Raw genomic sequence first — 10,566 nt, 5'->3', positions numbered from 1 at the left:
TGATGCCCTTTTAGGGTACCCCTCATGCCCATATATGGAGATCCCCAGGCTTTACTAATTAACATAAGTTTTATGCCCATATATGGAGATCATTGTCCCAATGTCATCAGATATATGGGCATAAATGGACACAGGCAAACTAGATGGGCTGTATGGATATCCAGATGTGTGATGTAAGTGTTTTATTCCAAATGTGGCACCCCACAGACATATTTCCAGAAACAAAATCCCTTTCATGCCCATATATGGAGATTTCTGATGTCATCAATCCCAGGCCCTGTAAAAAACATGGTTGCTATGGTAAACAGTTGGTTGCTAGGGTAAACAGTTGGTTGCTAGGGTAAGAAAACATGGTTGCTATGGTAAACAATTGGTTGCTAGGGTAAACAGTTGGTTGCTAGGGTAAAAAAAACATGGTTGCTGTGGTAAAAAGTTGGTTGCTAGGGTAAACAGTTGGTTGCTAAGGTAAAAAACATGGTTGCTATGGTAAACAGTTGGTTAGTAGGGTAAACCTTCAATGATTTTGACATCTTGTTACTAATCTGTCGGTAGATAATGCCGGTCTTATATAAGGGTCATTTGTGTACGGTGTGATGTCATACTGATGTCAGCAGTGTGACAGGAGATAAGCGACCAACGGTCGCTTATCTCCCGATTAGGGAGTCTTACTGGTAGTATGGATTGCCATACACAGCCTTTTGAGTGGTTTAGTATCTCAAATGATTGTTTAAAGAACAACTAAATATTGGACACGTGGCAAACTAGAAATAGGTGAAATCAGTTACAAATGTACTGAATAGAGAAAGCAGGGATTGGGAGTTGACTAGAGAGGGAAGGGGGGGTTGGATGATTTGCCCCTCCAAGAATCAAGAAGGATCGAGATAAGTTGTTTGTCACGTCTGCTGCTTATACTGTATGTGTAAGCAGCAAAGGAAATGCTAACGTGGCAAGATCCACAGTTTACAGTATGTGCAATTTGTCAATCATCATAGCTCTCGCTTGAAGTGTGCCAAGATTAAACAGTCACTCTTGTATGGTTCACTGATCGAATTACACCTCTTCCCAGTATTGCGAAATGTGGGTTCTGCTGAGAGGAGGAGTGGTGAGAACCATGGATGAAGGGGGCCAGGCTTCACATATACAGTACTATAAGAATACAGAGCCACAAGAAAGACTAGTGAAAGCTGCACTGCTGGAACATCTTGTGAAATACAGAATGTGAGTATTTGTGATTACAAAGCTCTGCATATTTATGTAGCGATGTCATTAGTGTTTCTTGTTTACTTGATTTTGCAAGCAATTTGTTTACTTTTCTGACGTTTTGATGGAAAAAGTCTACTGCGGCTGCCCCAAAGGGACTTATTTGTGTTTTGTTTTTCCAGTTCTTTTACCAGAAATTCAATTGGCATCAAACAGTCCTTGAACCTCTTGCTAAATAGAGATAACATTTGTGTTAATAAGTTGAAACAGCTGCACACTGCTTGAAAACAAGAGTGTTTGACAAGGGTCAAAGCCATGGCACTTTCCTCTGCAAAAGTGCAGAGGGAGGGGACTTCTGAAAAATACAGGCCCGGAAACTGCCTGTATTAAAAAGAGAGAGAAGAGGAGCAAGCATTCACAATATACTTTGTTTTGTTCTGTGCATTTTTTTCCTGTAGTTGATCAGAAAGCAGCACCAACAGCCATGAAGTCACAACTTCTGTTCTTATTAATCATCCTGGCCTGCATGTACCTGAGCCTGGCACAAGGTAGGTACATTATAGACCACATTATACCTTTAGCTAGTTCACATCAGTCATGCATTAGCAATACTATGTACTTTAATTTGTACTGATTTACAAAAACCTGTATTGTTCATGTGGAAATGAATCCTATAATGGATTACATGTTGTTATTGTTAACGTAATAGGTACCCAGTATTCTTTAAAAAGTTTTTATTTTATTTGAATCTGGTGCTATCGCTGTTGATTTGATCAAATCAGCGTATGTAAAACCAATATAGTAAAATACATTTGGGGGTCCAAATATATAATAAATAGTTTTTTCTCTATATAGCTGAAGCAGGGACAAGTAGAATGTATCTGTATGCATACCTTTTATGTTGCAACTCTGCTAAACTTGGTGAATTTGGATGTTCAAAACCATTCACAGCAGGACTTCAAACTGATGTGTCTAGACTTGCAGCTTATGAGAAAAAAATAAAAATAAAAAAAGAAGTGGGTGTAAAATTATTACTTATTACTTTTTCATGTTTGGCATATGAAAAAGCTACCCACCATGTGCTTAAATTAATCATTTAATTACTTACAAGCAATAACTGGATTAATTAGATTACAATTTTAAATGTAGGCATTTAGACATTCTCTCGAGGCAGAGTCAATGATGGCGGAGCGACAGACCGGAGAGACAGACCGAGTGGGCGTCGCCCTTTCTTTGATGATGGGTTCCCAGATTGGCATTTAGATGCTCTTTTCCAGAACAACTTACATACTTTTGCTAAGATCAGTGTAAATAGTATGAACCCTATAATAGTCAACAAAAAGTCATGGTACGGTATGGTATCAAACACTAAACATCAAACTTAGCATTTGTCTAGTCTAAATCAATATGCTATCAAAATAACATTCTTAGCATTTGAGGTCTATCTAAATTGTGTAACATAATATGTGAACAAGTAACAAATATTTAAAAAGAGAGTTCACAAGAATCGATAAAAGAAAAGAGGAGTGCTAGGGGAATGGTGAAGTATGAAGAGGTGCGTTTAAAGACTGCACTGTAAAATGGGGATTGCGTCTGCAGTCCTGAGAGGGAGCTCACACATTTCAGAAATATTAAAGAGTTACCCTGACCTGCGTCCTCTAATGCATTGGTTCTCAAAGTGGGGTCCAGGGACTGCCATGGGGGTCCTTGAGCCCAGACAAATGATTGATAGTTAGGAAACAATTGGACTCTTATGGGTCTGTGACCCAGAAATAAAACCAAATTGGACTCTTATGGGTCTGTGACCCAGGCCAGAAATTAATCCAAAGTGACCCGTGGTTGCATTTGTCCACTCTCAGAGTGGACAAAGATACAGTAAGATACAGTTTAGATTGTGGTCTGAGAGATAGAAATCTTATCAAATGGGGGTCTGTGTGGTCTAATCTAATGCATATCAAACTGGGCTGGGAAATTAAAGTGTTTGAGAATCACTGCTATAGCCAAAAAAAATCTTCTCTTATGGGGGTCCCTCGGCTAATATGTGTCTCTAATGCTTCACATTTTATTGCTAGATATTACAATATCTTTTTTTCTTCTTCTTTTTTTCCCTCTCTTCCAAGATGTCAACATCTTGTGCTTATGCCAAATGAAATAACAATGTCTAGAGTCTAGACTGTGGTACATCCAAACACCTTAGCTCAGTTAAGCACCAATAACTGCCCCTCCCACTTCACTTCTTGCTCAAATGATACTGTTAAGGTAACAACCTAGTCAAATACCTGTTCTTAACTAATATAGTGCTTTGAATGTAATATACAGTACCTATTTGGTGCTTGAGGGAACAAAGGGAACATGTTTCAGAATGATCATGGTCAGCTGAAATTTGTTCGTGAACAAACTGTTCATATAAACAAACTGTTTTGTTTCATTATTGTGTCTCTCTCGTCTCCAGGCTCCTATAACAATTGCTGCCTGGGCCATGTTAAGGCCTTGAAAAAGAATGTGAGGAAAAACGTGGTGAGCTTCAGGATGCAGGAAACCGATGGCGCGTGCAACATCAGAGCTGTTGTGTGAGTTTAAGACATCAGTTCACTCACCTTTCAAATGTGTCGGTTCACCTTCGGGCTCTCTGGGAGATTTCCCTCTCTTCCAAACAACACACACATTGTCCAATTGTCCTCATGCTACTGTAATTTGGCACTGACACATGGATATGAATCTTGTTTACTAAACTGTAGAACATTTGGAATGACTCCCTGAGGGCTTTATAGAAAACTTGGCCCGTATTAAAGCTGCTGTGATCACATGTCATTCTTGTGATGTGATAAAAGGTTAATACTTATTTACAAAAATAATTATGTTTCTATAGCAACAATAACCCCAAAAGGGGTTCCCAGATTGAAAGTTACGTAAAAGGGTACTGGGAGTTCTTGTTTGTAATCTAATGTGTTACAAACAGTGTCTAATAAACTTGGAAATGTGTGCCTTGGTTAATGATGTTATGAATATGTTTAGGTTTGAGATGAAGAGGAAGGATGAGTGGGGGAATCCACGCACAATCTGTGCCAATCCCGACCTCCATTGGGTGCAGACTGTGATGGCCTCAGTGCAGCGCCCTCAAATCTAGGTACTTACTTATAGTTACCAGTGGTGGAAAAAGTACTCAAATATTCTACTTAAGTAAAAGTATGAATACTGCAATATAGAAATACTCTGTTACAAGTCCGGAATTTAACATTTATTTGAGAAAAGGTGAAAGAAAAAAAAGTATTGTTATCAAAATGTAGTTAAAGTACCAGAAGTAAAAGTACTCATAATGCAGAATGTCCAATTTCACACGTTTTCAAATAAATAGATATTATCTTTTGAAAATAACAGATCTACAAACTCACAATGCATCGAGTTGCGACGCATTGTGAGCTTGTACACCTGTTATTTTCAAATGTATATAGGGCTGAAGTGATTTGTAATTATAATAAAAAAAATTAACTTTTAACTAAAGTTTTCAGATAAATGTAGTGGAGTAAAAGTAACATATTTGCCTCTGAGATGTTGCGGAGTAGAAGTAAAAGTATTGAAAATTGGAAATACTCCAGTAAAGTACAAATTCAGTATAGTACTTAAGTAAATGTACCGAGTTACTTTACTGATGGTTACACACTGTCTGTGGAGTCGGACAAAGTGGATCATGCGTTTTAAGACTTTCTGCTCATAGGCAGGCTAGTTGCGTAATCATGCACATAGCACATTGATTCTCAAATGCACATAATTCTGAAATATGTTTCATCATCGCTAACCTTTTTTACATTTTTTTACAGACCCCCAAGAAGAATGGGACAGGGGAGAGTATCAGGTTCTTGTCCACGTTGGTGTTGTCATCATAAATCACCCTTTCCCACATGGACAAGCTCTAGTATCTCTGGGGTATTTCCTGTTGCTGAGGAAGAACATAAATCATGCCAATAGGTCACTGCAACATCACATTATCATGGGAGAATAGTCCGACTGGGTTCAGTGTAGATGGAATGTAAATATTTGTATATAAATAATACAGACTAGGTTCATTGTTGTTTATTTGGATCCCCGTACCATGGCAGCAACTACTCTTCCTCGATCGGGTCCATTAGGTCCTAACAAAAACACTCACAAAAAAGGCACAGAAAAGCGTGTGTTATCTTCAGTTCCAATTAGGTAAACCTATCATTTACACTCTGTTGAATGACTATGTCGCTTGCCAAATATGAGTGATTTTCAAGTATACATTATTAGGGTGTTCTTTGGAGGTCTATATGTTACAGGCAATATAAAAGGTATACATTGTTATGCTACTGTTGAATTTGTCGATTTTACAGAATTTCTATCTGCTAGGAATGAGCCTCTAGTCTACATGGCAGCTTTTCATTGTATTGCTTAGAAGATGGAGACCAGAGGGCTGAGAGTTTTTTATACCACAGATCCATATATTTTTCTATTTTTTTCGATGTGTAGTTAACCTTCATATATCCAATAAAGGACAAGTGTGAACAAAATGCTCTTATCTTGAATTCTTTGTCAAGCACAGACATTGGAAGAAGCTACTGTGGTGTTGCACAATATCCATCTGTTTGGTTTGAGCTTGAACAGTTATTAAGATAAAGAAAACAAAGTGCAGCCATTGGATTACGCAACAGTCAAGTTTACATTCATCCACAATGAGATGATCCTTTTTCAAACAAAATGCACCCATATTTGCACAGTTCACTGCACACTTAACAGAAACAAATCCAGCTTCCCTATGATCTGCAGATTTCTTTTTTATTGTTGAAGTTTTTATGTCAGTTCTGGATTTTGCAATTTAATTTATAGAAATGCTGCCCCTACTACTCTTTTACCCTTAGACACAGTTTATCACTCAGCACTTTATTTATTACTAGATTAAAGCTATGGTACTTATTATTCTATCCTCTATGACAAAGTCGGTTGGTCTTCTCTTCTCTCTCTCAGAGAGGAAAAATAGGCAATAGCTTCAATTTATTTTTATGGCAATTGGTTGGAACCACAGCACTCAGACCAGCTATACTGGGTCATTCACACATCCCAGAGAGAGACAGCCAGAGAATCCCAGAATTCAGGGGTATAGATTACATTTTGTTCCCAGCGGTTATTTTCATATCAAAGGTGGCCCAGATTAACCTTTTATTAATGTTGGGGCGCCCGCTGGCCTACTGGTCCAGGTGCATAGTACCACAGGCTTTGCCACATAGGCATGGATGCCCGGCGGCGTCGCCGGTTTGATTCCCGATCTGGACAACCTTAGCCGTGTGTCACTCCCCATCTCTCCTGTCAGTATACTGTACATGTCCCTCCGACATGGTCATAGCAGATGGCCACCCTCCCTGTAGAGCCTGGGCTGGGTCTGCCTGACGTTTTTTGGTACCACTGTTAGAAAGAATTGCTTGCACAGGGTGGGACAATGTCAGGTGAGGGTCTCTCTAAATGTAAAGTGTCTTGGGACAACTGTTGTTGTAAATGGTAAATGGTGCATTAATATATCGCCTTTATCCAAGGCGCTTTACAGAGATTGTGCATACATTCACCCATTCATGCACTGACGCACACATTCATACACGGTGAAACACCGATGGCAGAGGAAACCATGCAAGGCACCAATCTGCTCATCGGGAGCAACTAGGGGTTCGGAGTTTTGCTCAAGGACTCTTTGACACTATAACTCAGGGGGAGCCCGGGATCAAACTGGGAACCCTTCAGGAACCCTCTAGCCTCCGTGTTCTAAGGCAGTTTCTCTACCCCTGAGCCACTGCCGCTCTGTTGTGATTTGACACTTTGATAAAATTGAATTGAATTGAACATTTCCCAAACTGTGAATCACGTGCCATATATGAACGTTATATTTGTGATTGATTTATTGCAAGATTGAACAAGCATTAGAAGCAAGTGATCGGCAAAGAGTGTCTGGAGACAAAGAGACTACCTCTGAGTCGTAAAAGTATGTGCTAGTATAACCAGAGAGCAGAGGACCCAAACACGTGACTCGAGGCAGGCAGGATAAACTTAAAGTATTTACTGTATTAAACAAACAGAAGAACAGGTAAACACATGTAGATCAAACAGTCTCTCCAATAGGTCAATCTATACTATAATTTTGCGAATTACCCAGGGGGCAAACCAGCCTTTTTTTAGGAAACCTGCATTTGCCCCGACATACAAAGTTGTCCACCAGAAATATTATCTATGACCCAGTAGGATCACAACCTATATGGACAACCCGGTCAATTTGTACAACAAAGTCCAATATGGCCGCCTCAATATTAGCCCCTATTAGTTTTAATGGGGGGTGAATAGGGCAAAATTTTAAACTGAGGGATATTTCCACGAAACTTCACAGGTTGATCAATGGTATACATATGAACATTTTTTGTATTGCAAGTTTCCATGAAATCCAATATGGCCGCCACAATATGGCCGCCATAATGTAAGGACCCAGAAAATAGGTTTTGCCTATTAACTTCTGAACCAGATGAGCTAGAAACGCAAACTTGGTGTCTATTTCATGGTGTCTGACCATGGGAGACTCAATGGAATAGCTAATTTTATTATTGGGTGTGTCTGGACCTTTATTGTGCATATTTGCAAGATGGTGGACTCCCAAAATAGAGCTTTAACATAATTTCTACCATGATTGTTGACTGCTTTTGCAAATACAAGCAATATGAATCCATTTGCTAAGATTTATGGCATAGAAGGGACTTATACCTGTATTATTCTTGAGTTTGCATGTTGTCAAAATGGCTGTAAACGAGATATTATATTTCCTGTCCGATTCTACTGTATGTAGTTGTAGCAATGACTTCAGATAAAATCAGAGACCAAAACAATGTATCTTAGAAATTATTTTTTAATTTAAAAAAAAGAAAAAAAGAGAGAGATTATCTCAATGAAATGAATGCAACTGCCTTTTTGGGTCATTCACACATAGACATGCACATGCTTTCCAACAACTTCAGCTTCAGGGAAATTATAATGTAACACATGATTAAAACAGGCTGCATTATAATGCAAATAATTGCTAGTCACTATCACTGTCATGTGTACCTATCCTGCTGCATCATGTCTCCAGTCCTTGGCAACGACACCCCAAGTAGCATGCAATTCCCTTCTTCGCACATGAACTTTTTTTCTAGCAGCCTTTGATACAGCTACATGATATTGCCTTGTCCATTGATATAGGCCAGGCTGGCTCTGTAGATGGACAGGGGACTGCCTTCCCATCACTGAGAGACCACCCATATTCAGTGAAGCAAGGGATGTCTGGCTTTGCGATGTGTGCAGTTTTATCTATTATGGCTGCTAGAGCAGCTCTTTTCAGGTGCAAGCCAAAGGCATTTTCTGTAGGTGGCAGCAGCTTCAACAGGGTTGATCGGTTATTTAGGAACTTGTACACTCTCAGCTTTGCCAGGTCAAAGTCCTCCGAATGGTCAGCTTTTGATGCATATACAGCTATTGTGAGGTCTCTAGCCTGATTCTTGACATCCTCTGAGAGGGAATAAGAGGAATTTTCACCAAACTCCTGAAGTGCAGGGAGATCTAGACCCATGCTGGTCTTGAACCATGCCTTCTTTCCAGTGAAAAAGGGATAGCTGGTATCTCTGCCACTCAGGCTGTGAATAAAGGGCAGGGCGAGTCCAAGGGCTGAGACCATGTGATGGATAGGAAGATTGGTACAACCCATCTTTACCTGAGTGGAGGATTTAAAGAAGAGACAAGGAGTGTGGTGATCAAGGAGGGGTGTGTTGTTGATGTCCCTGCACTAGAGGCAACACAACAGGAGGCCGACACAAGGGTAATTCTACACACCATTTACAGTGTCCAGTCTCACAAAGTTGACAGAGTTGTCATCCATGCTAATGACACATCATCATCATGTGCCTATATCATGCTGCCACCCACCTCCTAGACCTTCCAGAGCTGTGGGTGAGAACAGAGCAGGATGCATATCTTCCTATCCATCACATGGTCTCAGCCCTTGGACTCGCACAGTGTCGTGCCCTGCCCTTTATTCACAGCCTGAGTGGCAGAGATACCACCAGCTATCCCTTTTTCACTGGAAAGAAGGCATGGTTCAAGACCAGCATGGGTCTAGATCTCCCTGCACTTCAGGAGTTTGGTGAAAATTCCTCTTATTCCCTCTCAGAGGATGTCAAGAATCAGGCTAGAGACCTCACAATAGCTGTATATGCATCAAAAGCTGACCATTCGGAGGACTTTGACCTGGCAAAGCTGAGAGTGTACAAGTTCCTAAATAACCGATCAACCCTGTTGAAGCTGCTGCCACCTACAGAAAATGCCTTTGGCCTGCACCTGAAAAGAGCTGCTCTAGCAGCCATAATAGATAAAACTGCACACATCGCAAAGCCAGACATCCCTTGCTTCACTGAATATGGATGGTCTCTCAGTGATGGGAAGGCAGTCCCCTGTCCATCTACAGAGCCAGCCTGGCCTATATCAATGGACAAGGCAATATCATGTAGCTGTATCAAAGGCTGCCAGAAAAAACGTTCATGTGCGAAGAAGGGAATTGCATGCTACTTGGGGTGTCGTTGCCAAGGACTAGAGACAAGATGCAGCAGGATAGGTACACATGACAGTGATAGTGACTAGCAATTATTTGCATTATAATGCAGCCTGTTTTAATCATGTGTTCATTATAATTTCCCTGAAGCTGAAGTTGTTGGAAAGCATGTGCATGTCTATGTGTGAAAGACCCAAAAAGGCAGTTGCATTCATTTCATTGAGATAATCTCTATTTTTTTATTTTTTTTTAAATTAAAAAATAATTTCTAAGATACATTGTTTTGGTCTCTGATTTTATCTGAAGTCATTGCTACAACTACATACAGTAGAATCGGACAGGAAATATAATATCTCGTTTACAGCCATTTTGACAACATGCAAACTCAAGAATAATACAGGTATAAGTCCCTTCTGTGCCATAAATCTTAGCAAATGGATTCATATTGCTTGTATTTGCAAAAGCAGCCAACAATCATGGTAGAAATTATGTTAAAGCTCTATTTTGGGAGTCCACCATCTTGCAAATATGCACAATAAAGGTGCAGACACACCCAAAAATAAAATTAGCTATTCCATTGAGTCTCCCATGGTCAGACACCATGAAATAGACACCAAGTTTGCGTTTCTAGCTCATCTGGTTCAGAAGTTAGAGGCAAAACCTATTTTCTGGGTCCTTACATTATGGCGGCCATATTGTGGTGGCCATATTGGATTTCATGGAAACTTGCAATACAAAAAATGTTCATATGTATACCATTGATCAACCTGTGAAGTTTCGTGGAAATATCCCTCAGT

The 10,566-nt window shown here is 39.9% G+C and overlaps 1 protein-coding gene across 1 annotated transcript; it reads left to right on the top strand.

The window, feature by feature from the left end:
• Positions 1-1,151: 1,151 nt before the first annotated feature.
• Positions 1,152-5,729, top strand: ccl25b (chemokine (C-C motif) ligand 25b). The gene is made up of 5 exons (XM_080722130.1): positions 1,152-1,218; positions 1,659-1,748; positions 3,653-3,770; positions 4,216-4,327; positions 5,019-5,729. Exons 2-4 carry the CDS (start codon positions 1,685-1,687, stop codon positions 4,325-4,327), a joined length of 294 nt encoding a protein of 97 aa, XP_080578256.1. The 5' UTR covers positions 1,152-1,218; positions 1,659-1,684; the 3' UTR covers positions 5,019-5,729.
• Positions 5,730-10,566: the final 4,837 nt, after the last annotated feature.

Source organism: Nannobrachium achirus (assembly GCF_963921795.1).
Source record: "Nannobrachium achirus genome assembly, chromosome: 1".
Lineage (NCBI taxonomy): Eukaryota > Metazoa > Chordata > Actinopteri > Myctophiformes > Myctophidae > Nannobrachium > Nannobrachium achirus.
The sequence above is the reverse complement of the archived record's forward strand: the minus strand, read 5'-3'. Positions and strand labels throughout refer to the sequence as shown.

Bases quoted from the DNA above. Each gene is read 5' to 3' on its own strand.
- ccl25b (XM_080722130.1), top strand. From the start codon at position 1,685: ATGAAGTCACAACTTCTGTTCTTATTAATCATCCTGGCCTGCATGTAC. The intron at 1,749-3,652 runs GTAGGTACATTA...TCTCGTCTCCAG, and splicing joins GTACCTGAGCCTGGCACAAG to GCTCCTATAACAATTGCTGC. The intron at 3,771-4,215 runs GTGAGTTTAAGA...GAATATGTTTAG, and splicing joins TGCAACATCAGAGCTGTTGT to GTTTGAGATGAAGAGGAAGG.